The sequence below is a fragment of the Salvelinus alpinus genome, chromosome 22, assembly GCF_045679555.1.
Source record: "Salvelinus alpinus chromosome 22, SLU_Salpinus.1, whole genome shotgun sequence".
Lineage (NCBI taxonomy): Eukaryota > Metazoa > Chordata > Actinopteri > Salmoniformes > Salmonidae > Salvelinus > Salvelinus alpinus.
In genome coordinates this window covers 15,661,360-15,681,789 of record NC_092107.1, presented here as the reverse complement: position 1 = coordinate 15,681,789, position 20,430 = coordinate 15,661,360, and the positions used below count along the sequence as shown (strand labels likewise).

General features: G+C 43.9%; 1 protein-coding gene across 2 annotated transcripts in view; it reads left to right on the top strand.

Moving 5' to 3' along the window:
• Nucleotides 1–20,430, top strand: part of LOC139549117 (leucine-rich repeat and fibronectin type III domain-containing protein 1-like protein) — a 141,317-nt gene that overhangs the window by 68,141 nt on the left and 52,746 nt on the right. For both annotated transcript variants that reach the window (XM_071359255.1, XM_071359256.1), the window contains exon 2: nt 15,080–15,277. In XM_071359255.1, coding sequence (XP_071215356.1) covers nt 15,213–15,277 — 65 coding nt within the window. In that variant the 5' untranslated portion in view covers nt 15,080–15,212. The remainder of the gene's footprint in view (nt 1–15,079; nt 15,278–20,430) is intronic.

Genomic DNA, 20,430 nt, shown 5'->3' with positions numbered 1-20,430 from the left:
TAAATACACTCAATTAGTATTTGGTAGCATTGCCTTTAAATTGTTTAACTTGGGTCAAATGTTTCGCATCCACAAGCTTCCCACAATAAGTTGGGTGAATTTCGGCCCATTCCTCCCGACAGAGCTGGTGTAACTGAATCAGGTTTGTAGGCCTCCTTGCTTGCACATGCTTTTTCAGTTCTGCCCACAAATGTTCTTCAGGATTGAGGTCAGGGCTTTGTGATGACCACTCCAATACCTTGACTTTGTTGTCCTTAAGCCATTTTGCCACAACTTTGGAAGTATGCTTGGGGTCATTGTTTATTTGGAAGACCCATTTGCAACCAAGCTTTAACTTCCCGACTGATGTCTTGAGATGTTGCTTCAATATATCCACATAATTTTCCTGCCTCATGATGCCATCTATTTTGTGAAGTGCACCAGTCCCTCCTGCAGCAAAGTACCCCCACAACATGATGCTGCCACCCCCGTACTTAACGGTTGGGATGGTGTTCTTCAGCTTGCAAGCTTCCCCCTTTTTCCTCCAAACATAATGATGGTCATTATGGCCAAACAGTTCTATTTTTGTTTCATCAGAACAGAGGACAGTTCTCCAAAAAGTACAATCTTTGTCCACATGTGCAGTTGCAAACTGTAGTCTGGCTTTTTTATGGTGGTTTTGGAGCAGTGGCTTCTTCCTTGCTGAGCAGCCTTTCAGGTTATGTTGATATAGGACTTGTTTTTACTGTGGATATAGATACTTGTGTACCTGTTTCCTCCAGAATCTTCACATGGTCCTTTGCTGTTGTTCTGGGATTGATTTGCACTTTTCACATCAAAGTGCATTCATCTCTAGGAGACAGAAGGCGTCTCCTTCCTGAGCGGTATTTTATTTTGATTTCTTTTACCATTATTTAACTAGGCAAATCAGTTAAAACAAATTCTTATTTTCAATGACAGCCTAGGAACAGTTGGCTAACTGCCTTGTTCAGTGGCAGAACGACAGAATTGTTTTACATTGTCAGCTGTGGATTCGATCTTACAACCTTTCGGTTACTAGTCCAACGCTCTAACCACTAGGCTACCTGCCACCCCGGTATGATGGTTGCGTGGTCCCATGGTGTTTATACTTGCATATTATTGTTTGTACAGATGAAAAGGATACCCTCAGGCGTTTGGAAATTGCTCCCAAGGATGAACTGGACCTTTGGAGGTCTACAATGTTTTTCTGAGCTCTTGGCTGATTTCTTTTGATTTTCCCATGATGTCAAGCAAAGAGGCACTGAGTTTGAAGGTATGTCTTGAAATACATCCACAGGTACATCTCCAATTGACTCAAATTATGTCAATTACCCTATCAGAAGCTTCTAAAGCCATGACATAATTTTCTGGAATTTTCCAAGCTGTTTAAAGGCACAGTCAACTTAGTGTATGGACATTTCTGACCCATTGGAATTGTGATACATTGAATTATAAGTGAAATAATCTGTCTGTAAACAATTGTTGGAAAAATTACTTGTGTCATGCATAATGTAGATGTCCTAACCGACTTTCCAAAAAAAGAGTTTGTTAACAAGAAATTTGTGGAGTGGATGAAAAACGATTTTTAATGACTCCAACCTAAGTGTATGTTAACTTCCGACTTCAACTGTACCTGCTGGAGCACGTGCTACGGGTGGGTGCTGCTATGGTGACCAGTGAGCTGAGATAAGGCAGGGCTTTACCTAGCAAAGACTTATAGATGACCTTGAGCCAGTGGGTTTGGTGACAAATATGAAGCGAGGGCCAGCCAACGGGAGCATACAGGTCGCAGTGGTGGGTAGTATATGGGGCTTTGGTGACAAAACGGATGGCACTGTGATAGACTACATCCAATTTGCTGAGTAGAGTGTTGGAGGCTATTTTGTAAATGACATCGCCAAAGTCAAGGATTGGTAGGATAGTCAGTTTTACAAGGGTATGTTTGGCAGCATGAGTGAAGTATGCTTTGTTGCATAATAAGAAGCCCATTCTAGATTTAATTTTGGATTGGAGATGCTTAATGTGAGTCTGGAAGGAGAGTTTACAGTCTAACCAGACACCTAGGTATTTGTAGTTGTCCACATATTCTAAGTCAGAACCGTCCAGAGTAGTGATGCTAGACGGGCGGGCGGGTGCGGGCAGCGATCAATTGAAGAGCATGCATTTATTTTTATTTTTATTTAAGTGCAGTTGGAGGCCACGGAAGGAGTGTTGTACCGAATTGAAGCTCGTCTGGAGGCTAGTCCAAAGAAGTGCCAGAAGTATACAAAATTGTGTCGTCTGCGTAGAGGTGGATCAGAGAATCACCAGCAGCAAGAGTGACATCATTGATGTACACAGAGAAAAGAGTCGGCCTAAGAAATAATCCATGTGGCACCACCATAGAGACTGCCAGAGGTCCGGACAGCAGGCCCTCCGATTTGACACACTGAACTCTATTTGCGAAGTAGTTGGTGAACCAGGCGAGGCAGTCATTTGAGAAACCAAGGCTGTTGAGTCTGCCGATAAGAATGCGGTGATTGACAGAGTCGAAAGCCTCGGGCCAGGTCAATGAAGACAGATGCACAGTATTGTCTTTTATCGATGGCAGTTATGATATCGTTTAGGAAGTTGAGCGTGGCTGAGGTGCACCCATGACCAGCTCGGAAACCAGATTGCATAGCGGCGGAGAATGTACGGTGGGATTCGAAATGGTCGGTGATCTGTTTGTTAACTTGGCTTTCAAAGACTTTAGAAAGGTAGGATAGATATAGGTCTGTAACAGTTTGGGTCTAGAATGTCTCCCAATTTGAAGAGGGGGGTGACCGCAGCAGTTTTCCAATCTTTAGGGATCTCAGATGATACGAAAGAGAGGTTGAACAGGCTAGTAATAGGGGTTGCAACAATTGCGGCTGATAATTTTGGAAAGAGAGGGTCCAGATTGTCCAGCCCAGCTGATTCGTAGGGGTCGAGGTTTTGCAGTTCTTTCAGAACATCAGCTATCTGGATTTGGGTGAAGGAGAAATGGGGAGGCTTGGGCTAGTTGCTGTGGGGGTTGCAGAGCTGTTGACCGGGGTAGGGGTAGCCAGGTGGAAAGCATGGCCAGCCGTGTTTCCTAACCTCATTGCAGTGGGCAGCTGGTAGGAGGTGCTCTTATTCTCCATGGACGTTAGTGTCCCAGAACTCTTTGGAGTTTGTGCTACAGGATGCAAATTTCTGTTTGAAAAAGCTATCCTTTGCTTTCCTAACTGCCTGTGTATATTGGTTGCTAACTTCCCTGAATAGTTGCATATCGTAGAGGCTATTCGATGCTAATGCAGTATGCCACAGGATGCTTTTGTGCTGGTCAATGCTGGTCAAGTCTGGAGTGAACCAAGGGCTATATCTGTTCTTAGTTCAACATTTTTTGATTGGGGCATGCTTATTTAAAATGGTGAGGAAAGCACTTTTAAAAACAACCAGGCATCCTCTACCGGACAGAATGAGGTTAATTTCCTTCGGGGATACCTGGGCCAGGTCGATTAGAAAGGCCTGAAGTGTTTTAGGGAGCGTTTGACAGTTATGAGGGGTGGTCGACCACGGACCCATTACGGACGCAGGCATTGAGGCAGTGATCGCTGAGATCCTGGTTGAAGACAGCAGAGGTGTATTTAGATTGGTCAGGATTATATCTATGAGGGTGCCCGTGTTTACGGATTTAGGGTTGTACCTGGTAGGTTCCTTGATCATTTGTGTGAGATTGAGGGCATCTAGTTTAGATTGTAGGATGGCCAGGGTGTTAAGCATATCCCAGTTTAGGTCACCTAACAGTACAAACTCTGAAGATAAATGGGGGGCAATTAATTCATATATGGTGTCCAGGGCACAGCTGTGGGCTGAGGGTGGTCTATAACAAGCGGCAACAGTGAGAGACTTATTTCTGGAAAGGTGGATTTCTAAAAGTAGAAGCTCAAACTGTTTTGGCTCAGACCTGGATAGCATGACTGAACTCTGCAGACTATCTCTGCAGTAGATTGCAACCCCCTTTGGCAGTTCTATCTTGGCGGAAAATGTTGTAGTTAGGGATGGAAATTTCAGAATTTTTGGTGGCCTTCCTAAGCCAGGATTCAGACACGGCTCGGACATCAGGGTTGGTGGAGTGTGCTAAAGCAGTGAATAAAACAAACTTAGGGAGGAGGCTTCTGATGTTAACATGCATGAAACCAAGGCTTTTACGGTTACAGAAGTCAACAAATGATAGCGCCTGGGGAATAGGAGTGGAACTGGGGGCTACAGGGCCTGGGTTAACCTCAACATCACCATAGGAACAGAGGAGGAGTAGGATAAGGGTATGGCTAAAGGCTATAAGAACTGGTCGTGTAGTGCGTTGGGGACAGAGAATAAAAGGAGCAGATTTTGGGGCGTGGTAGAATAGATTCAGGGTGTAATGTACAGACAATGGTATGGTAGGATGTGAGTACAGTGGAGGTAAACCTAGGCGTTGAGTGATGATGAGAGAGGTTTCGTCTCTGGAGACACCAGTTAAGCCAGGTGAGGTCTCCGTATGTGTGTGGGGTGTGACAAAAGAGCCATCTAAGGCAACAAATGAGGGATCTACAGTGAAATAAAACAATAAGAACTAGCCAAGACAGCAGTAGACAAGGCATATTGACATTAGAGAGAGGCGTAAAGCAATCACAGGTGTTGATCAGGAGAGCTAAGACAACAACGGGTAAATGGCGATGAATGGGCAGAGCGGGTCAGTTAGGTACATACAGGACCTGAGTTCGGGGCTGGGGCCAACAGGTAAATAAAATGAGGTACCGTGTTATTGAGCATCAGCTGTGTAGCCGAGTAATCATAGGGTCAAAAGAGCAGCAATAGGTGAGTCAGGGTGCCGTTCGGTAGTCACCACTATGCTAGCCGAGCAGGGGACACAGCGTTCAGAAAGCTAGCAGGCCCTTGCTAGTAGATTGTTCTTCGGCGACATCGTAACAGAATAGCCTGTTGAGACCACATACGTCGGCAGCCCAGTCGTGATGGATCGGCGGGGCTCCATGTCGACAATAAAGGGTCCTGGCCAATTGGCAAAGGAGGTATTGTAGCCCTAGAATTATCTGGTATATGGGCCTAGCTCGAGGCTAGTTCAAGGCTAGCCGGTGCTTGCTTCAGGACAAAGGCGTTAGCTAATAGTAGCCACTTGTTTGCAGCTAGCAAGCTGCGATGATCTGGTGTAATGATCCAGAGCGGCAGGAATCCGGTGATGTGGTAGAGAGAAGCAGTCCGATATACTCTGGGTTGATATCTCTCTGTGCAGACTGGTAGGTATTGTCCGAGCTAAGGCTGGCTGCTGACCGAGAAAAAGGTGAAGACCGCTAGCCGTGGCTAACAAAGACTAGTAGCTAGTTAGCTGGCTAGCTCCTGATGGACGTTCCAGTTATAAGGAATAAAAATAGCAGATCCGTACCACATTGGGTGAGGCGGGTTGCAGGAAAGTATATTTAGTTAGTAGATAGAAAGTGAGATTAAGATATATACGAAAAAGACCGGCTATTTACACGGGATAAGACACGGGATAAGATAAAGACAAACACACACGTCCTACTGCTACGCCATCTTGGATACATATTCCCTGTGATGAGTCTAAGCCCTTGAGTACACTTAATTTGATAATTTTACTGCCTTTAAGCCCTGTTTGATAATGACTGGTATCCTTGGGTATTTATATATAGTATAAGTCCTCATTCTTTGTAGAGACGTTTGGTATTTGAAACTCTGGGGACAGCACCCTTAATGATGACCTACGTAGTTCCCTTCAGCTAACACAGACATGGTAATTTACCACATGAGCGAGATTTCTCTCCTGTCTTCTTGTCCTCTAAGGAAGAGAAATGTAACACTAAGTAATGCTAATACAGGTTTGCTCTGTGTGTAGTGTGGAGGTGCAGTAGCTAGTTACTTCATTATCACGCAACAATGGGATGGAATTTCAAATAGCCTAGTACAAATACTTCCCACTGGGCACAGACATCAATTCAACATCCATCCCACATTGGTTCAACTTAATTTGATTGAAAGGATATGGAAACAATATATATTCGACCAGTGTGTGCCCAGTGGGCTCTCTCCCTCTCTCTCTCTTTCTCTCCCTTCTCTGTTTTACGGGTGGTTTGTTTTGTTTCGATGCATTGTCGCTGTTTTCTTCATTTCCCTGAGAAAATTATGTTTTCTCTTCCTCTGTAATTTTGTCTTTTTCCTTTATCGCAACTAATTTCCTCACAAATGTAGTCTTTTGTAGTCTTACGTGGCCTGTATATTCACTGAGCTCATTTTGAAAGTAATCCACTTTTTCATGGGTTTCATTCTTTCCTGTAATGAGGTGATGGGCTGGAATCATTTTTGAAACAATCCTGCTAAAGTAGCAGTATAAACTACTCTTTCCCATCCTATACCCAGACGGAAGATAATATTAACACAGAGGGTGGTGTGAGACACAGTTGATTGTTCTTTCTATAGTCAGAAGGACATGTCAGTGTCAATACAGAATATGTCTTTCTGTGGTCTAAAGACATTAGTGTCACTTCATGGTGCTCTTTCTAAGGATGCAATACTTACTACACAAATGTTCTTTCAATAGTCTAAAGGACATATGCCTTTGCAGGAGGTTATTTCTATAAGTAGGCCTACTGTACATATCTCATTGTCACTGGAGAATGTTCTTTCTTCTTGTAGTCTAAAGAACTAGTGTCAGTGGCACATTTTCTTACCACAGTCTTAGTGGTGTGAGTGACATGCTCTAGTCTTCCATTTGATGTGTTGCAAATTGAGGTTGGTCTACACCCAGATAGGCATCTGAGAGCAACAGGAGTGCAGAGGAGGCTGACATCAAACAGCGGTAGCGCCAGGCCCCCACCATCACTCTTGACTAAGTGCTTATTACGCGATGCTATATCACTCCCTGGGAGGAAGATGAGGAGGGGTTTGGGTGGGCTTCACAGGCTTTACAGCATGTCCATCCATCCGCACGACCTACCACTTGATCCCAGATCTGATCCCAGAGCAGCCATTCATAACAACCCTGCTGTGATGAAAGTTCCAACCTGCCACTGCATGGGGGGACGGGAGCTGTCTCCGGGGGTTTGGAGGCCCCATCTCAAGGAGGCGGGAGTTTTCCCAGCTAATAATTGGGAGAGAGTGGGAAATTGGTCTTGATGGATGCCTAGTTAGTGTTGTATGGATGTGCGAGTGGTGTGAGCATGCCCCAGAGTGTTGAAGGGGATTGTCCGTGTTGAGGTGCGATGGTGTTTAAGAGCTCTTGTGAACAGGCGTTTGGACAAAATTACTGTTCTTAAGATTCCGTTTTTTCCAATTTCACAAGTACTTGGCCAAGATTAGATGAAGATAATCGCTCTTCTTGGTCTCCTGGAGAAAATCAGGACTGCTTGATTGGGATTTGTCTTTCAGGGTGAAGCAGACATCTTGAGCCAGATATTCATTTCACTGCCATTTCAGCTGAAGGTTAGGGTCAGATCGCATTTGAGATCCACTGACTCCCTCTTTGCACTGACTATGCAATGCAATATTATATCTGACTATGCAATGTAATATTATGTGGCACTATGCCCAATGCCACCCAACAACTAAAAAAATATCTGACTATGCTAATGTATGCATCCTCACCAGAGTGCATGCATAATGTTAGCCTACCTGTTATTGAGAGTCACTTCACCTGCTCATGTCTGTTATTATAATACCGGTAAGTATTCTTCAAGTTTTGGATACCACATTGAATTTTGTATATGGGTGAAATTTTATCTCTCGCAGGAGGGGTCAATGAATTCGGAGAGCATGTTGAGGCTTGAATGACAAGCAATATCTAGTGATGAGCATTATAAGCGCACAGGCATGTTGCCTCCATTTCCCTGTGCTCATATGATATCTCATTACCATGCTGAGCTTTATCATCCGCTCCTTGTAAACACCTCTACACTGGCTAGAGTTTTAGGCATGTTGTTGTTCAAATGTTCACGTGGTTCAGAAACTTTTCTGTATATTTTGATATACGTTATGTTGATCTTATGATTAGACCTAGCCTATTTACAGAAGAACATGTATTTCGTAAGCTGAATATGGCCAGTCTTCACCAATTACTAGTGCAACTGGATGCCTGTCATACTGGATAATAGCCATGCTGCATTGTACAGCACACATTCCATGACAGTGTCTTTATTAAATGTCCCTTTTTATAAGGAGTTAATGGAATCTAATATGGTGTGCCCACCAATCCAAGGATAGTGTGACTCATATACTGTATTCAAATGGCCCATTTAATATCCTGTAAAAGACAACCGTCTGTCTGCATCGTGACTCAGTAGACGATATTTACATGTGTATGTATTATTTCGTTATTTGATTGAATTTCTAATAAATATGGCATAACGTCTTATGTGTGCTTGACATTTTGCCATGCCCAATGATTTCTGTACAATCTGCCCTCCTTTCCAATATGTACCAATCTGATGATAGACAGCCTTGTTAAGAACGGTAAATTGTTTACTGTTTCCCCTCCCACCCATTTCCCCTTCACCGAGACAAGGTAATGGCGCCGGGCTACATCATTCTCAAGTAGACAGAACATGCACCTTGGCAAAAGTAGCTAGGACTCGGAGGAAGTTGTGCAATACAATCTGTTCCACTGACTAGCCAGTCCTGATGTGGCTGCACTTCGCAAAATAACTGCCAGAGATTCAGGGGAGGATAACAATTTAACGAGGTATTGAGGTTTCAAATCCCTTTCTTCCCTCTGCCTCATAGTATGAAGTCAGTTCTTCCATGGACTTAAATGCACCATCTCTCTCTCTCAGACAAGGGAATGTGGTGCATTATTAGGAAGGTAATTAACTAAAGACTGTATGACAGTAATTCAGTTAAGTGCTCTTAGATGGTACACTTTGGCAGCGGTGTAAATCTCTCAGTATCTGAGATGAATACGGCATGTCAGGGCAGACGGGAGAAATCAATTAATGCCTACAGGGGAGTAGGTAAAGTCTTGAACCCAGGCCGACTTCCTGTCAAAAAGATTTGAGGAGGTTTTCTGCGTCAGCTTCCTTATTGGATCTGACATCAATCACAGGAGGACACTGAGCTCCCTTTGAAGAGGGGAAAAAGGAGATAGAAATTGATACGAGGGCTTTGACAGTGACACACATTATTTTAGGCTTCTTCTGAATCAGTTCTCAAATAAGGGGTTTCTGGCTGCACACTACTCTGTGACGCAGGTCGATTCAATCATTTATTAACTAATAAACACCACTACAAGAAACTGATGGTATTCATTGGAAAAGCAATCTGAATGACATGATACTTATGGCCCCGACCCATGAATGACACAGTCTCTTCAGTCATGAAGTATTATATTTAAATGTGTATTTTCTAGAGATGTGACGATTCACCGATACACATCGGTCCCCGATTGAAACGTTTAAGATACGAGTGCATCGGTCCACGTATCGTTCATGTATTGTATGATACGTGTATCAAATTTTCTTGAAAGGGAAAGGTGAACATTACTACTATTTGGACATGCATTAGCATGACTTTGAAGATGTGCACAGAAACACATGTATTACTGTGTGTCACCCACTCCCAGATTAACATTTAAAACTGTCTTTTTGGGTTATCTGAAAAGCAGGAAAGTCAGCAGAATACACGATGATGCGATTTTTGGCCTGTGACCAAATAAAGTTTGTCTTCAAAACTGTCTGGTGGAGATTACTACTGTCTGAAGTGTGGTGGAGTGTGTCTTTGGTGGCTGCCTGTGCTTGTTACTGTTGTAAGCCTAGCTGTACAGGGAATGTGATTGTGTGATAAACCTTCTACCTTCTTTCTCACCCACTTCCCAGACACAGCAGGAGGGGGGAAGCATGCCTCACCCCCATCTTCACCCCACCTCTTAAAATAGCAGCTACCACGTCTTTGTTTGACAAGGCTCATCTCAACCCAGTTATCCCGAGATACCCTGGCATGAGATCGAACAAACGTCACGCTGCTTTCTCTCTCCTCTTTTCTAATTTCCCCTTTTTCTACATTCCTCTTGAAGCACTGCACAGCATTTTCTGACATGTCTTCCTACACTCTTATAAAAAAAAAGATGCCATCTAGAACCTAAAATGTTTCTTCGGCTGTCCCCATAGGAGAACCCTTTGATTAACGCTTTTTTGGTTCCAGGTAGAATCATGGTGGGTTCCATGAAGAGCCCTTTCTACCTGAAACCAAAAATGGTTATTCTATTGGGACAGCCGAAGAACACTTTTGGAACACTTTTTTCTAAGAGTGTATGAGCTCAAGGTCACCTGCCTCCAGCCCACTTTACTGAGGCAGTTGTGGCTCGACTGGGCGACGCCATTGTGAGTGCAGCACTAATTGAATTGTATCTATGTGGTTGATATAAATTGATTGGAGAATGAGACTCAAGGTCTGTCGCTTGTCTTATGCAATGAGGTTCATTGGCCCTGCCTTCCACCTGCAATTCAATGCCTATTGGAGGCTCTTAATGGTTTTAATTCTATTTGATATGTAGCGAGGGCATATGTTTCTGGCAGTAATCAAGTACATGTTTTATGTGGTGCTGTGGGTTTAAACTGTGTAGCATTGATCATCCTCTTCACTGTGTATTTCATCTCTCACCCATCCACCCATATCACAGACAGACAGCCACACACACACACAAACACAAACACGCACACTCTGTATTCACTCCACGGAGATGCAAGGTTGAGTTGAGGCAGCAATTTGAAAGTGTAAAGAAATCTGAGCATGCTTGCTGTTCCTCTCACGTCTGGATTGGAATTGAGAAATGATAGAATTGCTAAACTCTAGTTCCCCTAGTTTACTCTCCAAAGTTTTCCTCAGAATACTGTAGCTTAGGCTCCTTTCAGAATAAAGCTTTGAAAAAATGTGATTTCCTTCCAAATCATGATTCAATTAAACCTCTCGACATAGGCAAATAAAATTACTTGGCAAAGTCACGATCAAAGAGGCTTGCAGGTAAATCCAACAATGAATGCAAACTTAAACAGGATTTGTTCACGGTAAGTCAAGGCTGGGCCTGCCATACAAAACCAGACAGACTTTGTCTTTAACATTTGCCATTGGCAAACATCATGTTAACCTGTATGTGTTTTTTTATGCAAATTAAATGTATGTGGACAACCCTTCAAATTAGTGGATTCGGCTATTTCAGCCACACCCGTTGCTGACAGGTCAAGTACACAGCCATGCAATCTCCATAGACAAACATTGGCAGTAGAATGGCCTTAGTGACTTTCAATGTGGCACCATCATAACATTTAGTGGAAAGCCTTCCCAGAAGAGGGGAGGCTATTATAGCAGCAAAGGGGGGACCAACTCCATATTAATGCCCATGATTTTGGAATGAGCAGATGTCCATATACTTTTGGCCGTGTAGTGTATTTTTATTACATAACCGCTAGTGTGATTGATTGACATTTCATTTAATGTAATGTAATGTTGCCTTGACTTTACCAAACCACATTTCAACTAAATGGGAGGCTGGAACTTCAATTCATCACACAGGTTATTTTACTATCCATGGGAAAGCAGTGCTTCTTTCTCTGGCAGCAAAGGGCAGACAGTGTACATACCTCCCTCTCAGCTGCGTTCTGACCTCCATAGGAACAAAGTACAGGCTCCTCTGCACTCCAGAGCAGGGGGATTTGGATTGGAGCGGGGTGTTTTTTATAGCCCATCACTCATACGCCAGGTATCTCTCTGTCTCACTCTCTCTCTCTCTATATATATATATATCTCTTTCTCCCCAAGAGTGAAACAATTCATGCTCACTCCTGGCTCTGTGGTCAGGGTGGCTCATCATCTTTATAATATAGAGAAAATTGCTCTTTGGACAGTGGGACCTACGGCGAATGGGAGCCATTTTCTCCTCCCAAAATCGTGAAATAGCAATTAGATTTCTCTCTCGTTGTCACTCCCACCCTAAATCTATCTGATTGTGCTTTTTGGGCGAGGGCGGGTGTGTGCAGTGGATTTGAGGTACAAAGCATGCTGGGAAAACTCTAAGTAAGTGCTTTCCCCCTTTCTCATTCTTTTTCTTTCTTGCTTGCTCTGTTTTCTCTCTCTCTCTTTATCACACATACACATTCTCTCTCCTTGTTTTCTCCTGAGGTTAGCTATTTGGGGGGGGGGGGGGGGGTTATGGGGTTGGCTTGGGCAAGGCAAGACTGAATTCAAAGACTGACAGGGTCGCAAGCTGAGAAAGTGCTTAAGTGAAGCTCTCTCTCTCTTTCTCCCTTGAACTCAAATGGGCTGAGCATCTTGAGGATTGTCAATTGTCCATCCAAGACTAATAACGTTTGGATTGCCTTGAAGTCAGCATATGTTGTTTTATCCCTCATGGAGAGGAAGCCGGGGGGGGACTGGCTCTTCTTAGACTGTTTGGTTTAGATACACTCTCCGACACTCTTGTTTACCTCATTGTGTTTACCTCGTGGTTGGAATGCACTGGTCGGACTGACTAATGTGTGTAGAGTGATCATTGCTTACCTAGGCTGTTAAGGAGAGCCAAAGGAAAGCATTTTGCAGTGAGCAAATCGATCTGCATTCACATCGACCCTTTTGTTTCTGCACTATGACTTACCCCTGGAAGCCTTAAAGCCAGAAAACACCTTCACAATGGAGTGGCTGTTAAGGAGCACTGTCCATAACATAGTCATTCATTGCTTTAGCACAGCACTCAAGCTTTTGTAGTAGCCTACTAGGCCCAATGTACATCTATTACCTGTAATTCAATATCTTCAGAAGAACCATATGTCATACTGACAGTGAAAGGAGACATGGACATGTCGAAGTGTTGTAGCTTGTGACAAATCCCTTCGTTGAAGAAATAACAGGTGCATCTTCCACACAAAAAAAACACTGTAGTAACAACATGACAACCTGTTTCCTTTGCTGACTACACACTGCATATTGGCTGGTTATGGAGGAATGTTTGCAGGTTGCAGCCATTTCTGGTTCTTTTGCTTTCCTCTGCCCTCCTCTCTGTTCCCCAGATGTCAGGTTGGCTTCTTGCCTGCTCCTGCCGGGATTTCTGGTCATCAGATGACCATAACCACCCATCTGACACCCATCCATGACACCCACCCATGACACCCATCTGCTGCAAATGATTGGGTTGTGGCGAGTTGAGACAATCAGAGCCACGAAGTCAAGGGAACCGGGTGTCACTTCTTTGCACCCCCAGTGTCATGACTAAGCCTGTTGCCATGAAAATCTGAGCCCCGAAGTTCCATTTTAGAAGACAGTTCAGTTGACTCCATCCTAATGCCTTTGTTGCGGAGAGGTCTGACACTGTGTGTGACCGCTGACCACTGAACACCACCGGAGGCATCAGTATGAGCAAGACCTGCTGGACTGATAAATGTTGCTCTTTAGCTGCCTCGGACAGGTCGCAGATGAGGAACACAGCAACGGGTCCACAGTGGGGCGACCAACCATTAAAGGAAACCCCAGGTGATGAATCTTGTGCAAATAGAGGGATGGTTGATTCCACGCTCTCTGCTAATTTTGTTTGATTTCCACGTTTGAGCCGACCTTGAAACCCCTTGCCCTAAATGTCAGATGTGAAAGATTTTAAAAAGGAAGAGGGGGAGAATGTCCAACTGATAAGCCTGAGCAACCATTCTACTAAGATCTGCTTTGACCTTTCCAGCTATTAGCAATATCAGAGGGTTGTAAAGCACCAGAGTGTTAGGCTCGAATCCTGGCTGCTGTACTGCGAGATAGGAGAGCTACGCAGGGTTGATGTATATAGTGCGAGGGAGCGATTACATGAACTGTAGAAGGAAAAAAACGGTGACACTGTCTCCTGCTTGCCAGACTGGCTGCTCTGGCTGTCAGATGGAGCTGATTTGAGACAGTGCAGGGGAGGCTGTTACTAGAGTGGAAAGATTTCATTTGATGTTGTCTTTATGACACGGCCAAGATGCCAAACCTCAGGGTATGTGAGTGAGTATGCACACGTGAGTCCATGTTTACGTGTGTGTGCCTCGTCATGTTTCGATTTTATTCTCTAGTATCATGTCTGACGCTGTCTCTGATTAAAGGGGATAACATAACTCACTAGTGTGACTAATTTACAACTCAGTAGCTGCCTGTAGGGATGCATGTATGGCTAAACGAATACATATCCAGTCGATAGAGCAGAAAATCCTTCAATATTCATTAATGAATAGGTTTAATCAGGTGTTGCTTCGTTTGTTTATTTAACAGCAATATTAGCATGTTAATTTGTCTGATTAGACAAACACTACAAGTGTTTTAGTTTCCCACTGAGGGAAATTCATTCAAGGTGCAAAGGCTCTAATGCTGTAGTGATCAGTTCAGCTGTCCAGTTCAGGTCCCATGCAGTGTAGTTCAGTGTGTATAGTGTCTACTCTGTAGGGTTTGCATGACAGATATAAAACATGCTAATAGATACAGGCATGACTGAGCCCTCCTGAAGTCTGTTTGAAATGTATATTCAAGCCCTGAAGGGCCACAAGAAAAATTAAGACGCGACGATGAGCTGCCAGAGATTTCAAATGAGCGCTTGATCTCACAGGCTTTGTAAATGCAACCATTACCCAAATCCCCTGTAGCAGTCCAAATGCCCCCCCCCCCCAAAAAAAAAAAATCCCATATAATCTGTGTGAGAACATGACCTTATTACAAAGCTCTATACACAACGTTCATGACATTGTCTCTTGTGAATATGCACAGTCAGCTACCACAGTCAAATCATTTAAATCTGTTGGGATTTTTCATTTCAATTCAACATAAATTGTTTATCATTTATCTCCCACGCTGCTCAAGGCCATCGCGTATTGATGAATGAAAAGCAATTTCTGAAACGTCTCTTATACTCAGCTCCGGTGGAAAATGAGTTATTTTTCAACTTCTTGTGTTTTTCTGTCTGTTCTAAGACGTAATCAGTTTGCTGTCGTGGTCGAGTTAATTAACTTTATATGTAAATGTATCTGTAAAAGTGACAGTTGGTGTGTGTTTTTCTTTTCCTCATCTGTGTTTTTTTTCTCCCTGTCACTCACAGGCAGATTGGCAGGTGGCCCGAACTGAGCCAATGACAGGCGGAGAGGAGTCTTAACGTCGGGCAGGCTTGAGTCCAGCCAAAATAGGCTGTCAACATAGAACAAAGTGGAGGCTACCCACACACACATACACGGATGAGAGCCCAGGCCGCCGGCTTGTGGACGGCGCCAAGTGGCGGCTTCCCCTCCACGTCTATAAGGTACGCTGAATAGCATGGCCTTGGTGGAGTTTTTTTTCTTTTTACCCTCAAGGACAGAACATGACGTGGCTGTGTTCCGATACCTTCCCTAGAATACTATCTACTTCGAGTTCATGGCCAAAGCATTTCTTCATTCTAAGTGGTAGGCTAGTATGCTAGTGCGGATATTGGAACATAGCTGACTTCTATACAGTCTGTGGGAGACTTTGACCCTGTGTCACACAGCAGCTGCAGACTAACTTACTGTAGGAAATGTTGATGAAATAATGACTTGCTCTACCCTGATATCCCCTAGTTGAATGTGTAAACATGATAAACGACTTGCTATTAACTGCTTGTTACATGATGTGTACGCAATTAAGACTCCCGGTAGTTGATGCTTAATGCACATTCTGGATCCAGGTTCTCATATTTCACTGTACACACTGCCAGGTAAACACACTCATTAGCTGGATGATGTCATGTGACTAGAGGAGCACGCCATTGACAAGTGGGTGCTTAATTGGAAAATACAGGCACCAGAACTAAAACTCCTAATTAGAGTAAATGGGCCACATCTTAGATAGCAACAGTGGCTTAATTAAATGTCACTGGAGTATACAGTATGGTCTAGTGCATGAGTACTCAACTCTGACCCTATGAGGTCCGGACCCTGCTGCTTTTCTTTTCTACCTGATAATTAATTGCACACACCTGGTGTCCCAGGTCTAAAGCAGTCCCTGATTGGATGGGAATAATGAAAAAATGCAGAGGAACTGGCTTCGAGGTCCAGAGTTAAGTTTGAGGGGTCTAGGGATTAAGACTGATATTAGAATGTTTTATTGGCCTGTGTCTGAGAGAAGTCCCAACCTCACCCCCCCCATATTCCAGTCTCCCTAGGCAGCCAAGGGCAACTTCACTTTAGCTGCAGCAGGGGAGTGCCGGGCCGGGTAAAGTGATGGTTGGGACAGGAAGGCTGTACATGAGGAGGCTACATGGCTGCTTCCCTCCCAGGGAGAGTTCCTGGCCTATTCTTAGAGAGGCTCCTTTGACCCACTTCACATTGATTAGAGTCATGTTAGATGGCAGAGATAGAGAGACAGCTTGGAATGTGAACATAAAGTCCCCAGAGTCATAGAAAGAGACACTGTACTTGAACCCTTTCCAGGGAGATTTTTTGCCACTATTCCCCAAGTGTTAGGGTGTAGGGTAAACAATCTGGAGAGCAAGGAGCAAGCCCTGGAAGTCAACATGCAGTAGTGCAGTAGAACTGACAACAGCATTCATTCATTGGTTTGCCATTCATTAGGCACACCAATGGTGATACTGTATGAATTTGAAAAGTCCTTGAGGTTTCTCCATCAAGCTACACCATTAGAAAAAAGGGTTTGAAACGGGTTCTTCTGCTGTCCCCCCCCTTTTTGGTTCCAGGTAGAATCCTTTTCGATTCTATGTAGAACCCTCTGTGGTGATGGTTCTACCTGGAACCAAAAACGGTTCTTAAAAGGGTTCGAAATAGCAAATTTTTTCTAAGAGTGTAAGCAATCTTATTTGCCACCACTTCTTACAGTATAATGTGTTCTGAATATGCCCTAAAGACAGATGTGAACCAGTAAACTTGTTGTGACTGTCACTGCAGTATTTAGTTATTTTGTGTGTGTGTGTGTGTGTGTGTGTGTGTGTGTGTGTGTGTGTGTGTGTGTGTGTGTGTGTGTGTGTGTGTGTGTGTGTGTGTGTGTGTGTGTGTGTGTGTGTGTGTGTGTGTGTGTACATGTGTGATACAGCCAGAGCTATTCTCCTGATAAACTCACCAAGCAAAAGGTGTTTTACACATAGATCAATTCATTAACTAAACATCTACTGTCATAGTTGAATCTCGAGCTATGTCCATATACTTTCCTGATTAAGGCATTTTTCCAACAATTGTTTACAGACAGATTATTTCACTTATAATTCACTGCATCACATTTCCAGTGGGTCAGAAGTTTACATACACTAAGTTGAATGGGCCTTTAAACAGCCTGGAAAATTCCAGAAAATGATGTCATGGCTTTAGAAGCTTCTGATGGGTTAATTGACATCATTTGAGTCAGTTACACCAGCTCTGTCAGGAGGAATGGGACAAAATTCACCCAACTTATTGTGGGAAGCTTGTGGAAGAATACCCGAAACGTTTGACCCAAGTTAAACAATTTAAAGGCAATGCTACCAAATACTAATTGAGGGAATGCAAACTTCTGACCCACTGGGAATGTGATGAAAGAAATAAAAGCTGAAATAAATCATTCTCTCTACTATTACTCTGACATTTCACATTCTTAAAATAAAGTGGTGATCCTAACTGACCTAAAATAATTTTTACTAGGATTAAATGTCAGGAATTGTGAAAAACCGAGTTTAAATGTATTTGGCTGAGGTGTATGTAAACTTCCGACTTCAACTGTATATGCACAGACTTTCACCAAGGCCTTTTTACATGAATTAAAATGGATAAATAGAAAATACAATCCCTGGATTCTATTTGATTAATGCATTCATTCTCAAATGGGCACTGCATCCTAAATATCAGGGGCTCAGAGAAATCTTAAAAAGGGTTAATAGCCGTGAAATGTGGGAGCAGCAGGGTGGAATGATCATATTAAGGAATTACTTAGTCTAAGGGCAAAGTAAATAGCTAGTAATTGCTGACTCCACTGTGATAAAACAAAGAAGCAGAAAAACAGCAAATGCATGGACATTGTTTAATCTATACACTTATAGGCAAATCCGGGCTAGATGAAAGAACATAGAAAGTGGTATTTGTATGTGGTTCGGAATAATATGACCATCTATATTCAATATCTGGCTCATCCCCTGAAGCGATGATGACACCGGGCGGTAGGTAGCCTAGTGGTTAAGAGCCTTGGGACAGGATCTGAAATGTTGCTGGTTCAAATCCCTGAGCCGGCTTGGTGAAAAATCTGTCGATGTGCCCTTAACCCCAATTGCTCCTGTAAATTGTTCTGGATAAGAGTGTCTGCTTAAATGTAAATGGATACAAAGACTTGGCCCTTGGTTGACTGGGCAGCTGGATAGCAAGGACATGGTGTGGTGTGAGGGCATGGTGGCAGACCAAGGGTAACACTGGGCAGGCAGGTCGGAAGGGCACCCCAGAGGTACCAGCTGCAGCCAACTAGCCAGAAGAGCTCTCTAAGGGACGCCCTACACAGTGGCCCTACGGTAATTAAGTGTGAGACATTCAGAGATAATCCCTGACAAATGTGTCCGGCTGGAATCATAATGAAGCCCAATGCACATCTCTTTTCTCCTCCATAGCCACAGCAGCTGCTGTATATGGAAATGGGTTGGTTGGGATGGTTTTAAATCCACCTAATTTTCAATGAATTATCGCCTTCCTTGATTTTCTATTCATTTATGCATAAAAGAGAAACGAGGTGTAGATGGAAGAGTCAGAATTATTCCTAAAACAGTGGATATCAATTCATTGTAATTTGTGACTGACAATCTGACAAGGCCTCTGAAGATGGCCACCAACCAACCGCTGACCAAACGCCTAGACCAGAGGCACTCAAAAATCAATCTTGGTTGTTCTTGCGTTGTTGTTCAGTTATTCTAACCACATTGTTTGGTAAACTAATATAAATCTGCTTGTGCCAGGGGGGCTCTATTCCATGAGCCTTCATTTCACTGAAATGGATCGTTCAAATTGCATCTATGAGCTGACAGCTGCTCCACGACGCCCACACACCAATGGAGCAGTAGTGTTTTGCTTTCACTGCACATCCACACTACTTTATTGGACATTATAAACTGGGTAGTTCAAGCCCTGAATGCTGATTGGCTGACAGCCCTGGTATATCAGACCGTATATCACGGGTATGACAAAACATTTGTTTTTACTGCTCTAATTACGTTGGTAACCAGTTTATAATAGCAATAAGGCACCTCATGGGTTTGTGGTATACAGTATGGACAATATACCACGGCAAAGGGCTGTGTCCAGGCGCGTCGTGGCTAAGAACAGCCCTTAGCTGTGGTATATTGGCCATATACCACACCCCCTTGTGCCTTATTGCTTAAATGTTTTTCTCCTCCGTCTTAGATAATGGACCCACTCTATTGATTCATATTCATGCCTGTGTAATGTCCGGGGCCCCATCAGCGCTCATTGCAGTCTAGGGAGTGTTAAGGGGAACAGTACAGGATGTAAAAGTGACCGCTATTAGAGAGAACACAAGAAGCGGAGTGGGACCAGTAGCCATTAGCCGATGTCCATGCAGCATTATTAACAGCAATGCACCTGGCTGCATGGTGCGCTGACAACAACCTGGTCCTCAATGCAAAGAAAACCAAGGATCTCATTGATGATTACATGAAGTCTAAAAGCTGCAGTCACACCCCAGTTCTCATTGATGGCATTGAGGTGGAGCGTGTGCCCAGCTTCAAATTCCTGGGTGTCTACATCTCCGAGGACCTCTCCTGGACGCTCAACACCTCAACCCTGGTCTAAAAGGCGCAGCAGTGCCTGTACTTTTTGAGGAGGCTGAAGAAGACCCGCCTGTCTCTCAAGATCCTGGTGAACTTTTACCGCTGCACGGTCGAGAGCATTCTGACTAACTGTGCCACAGTGTGGTTTGGCGGATGCTCCGTGGCCGGCCGGAAGGCCCTGCAACGTGTGGTGAAAACCGCCCAGCACATCACTGGTGCCCAGCTCCCTGCCATCGTAGACCTCCAGCACAAGCGGTGTCTGCGTAGGGCGCGCGGCATCATCAAGGACCCTTGACATCCATGCCACAAACTGTTTGCCCTCCTTCCATCAGGCAGGCGGTACAGGTCTCGACGTTGTCGCACTAGCTGGCTCAATAACAGTTTCTTTCCAGCTACTGTAACCCTGCTGAACTCTTTGACACGACACTAGCCATATCCACCCGCCCACCGCTTAGTACTGCCTCTCAGGGACCTTGTTGCATTACTCTCTTTGTACTCTTCACAGTACTACTGGACTCTGATATTGCTTTGCAAAGTCTGATTAAGGACATTATTCAGTTGTACATGTACATGTCTACCTTGGTAACCTCATTGCTGCTATCCCTGTATTTCAGTTGTATGCCTCCTTGCAATTTTCAATTTGCCTTCACATTTAGACTTGCCATTTGTACTTGCCATTTGCCTTC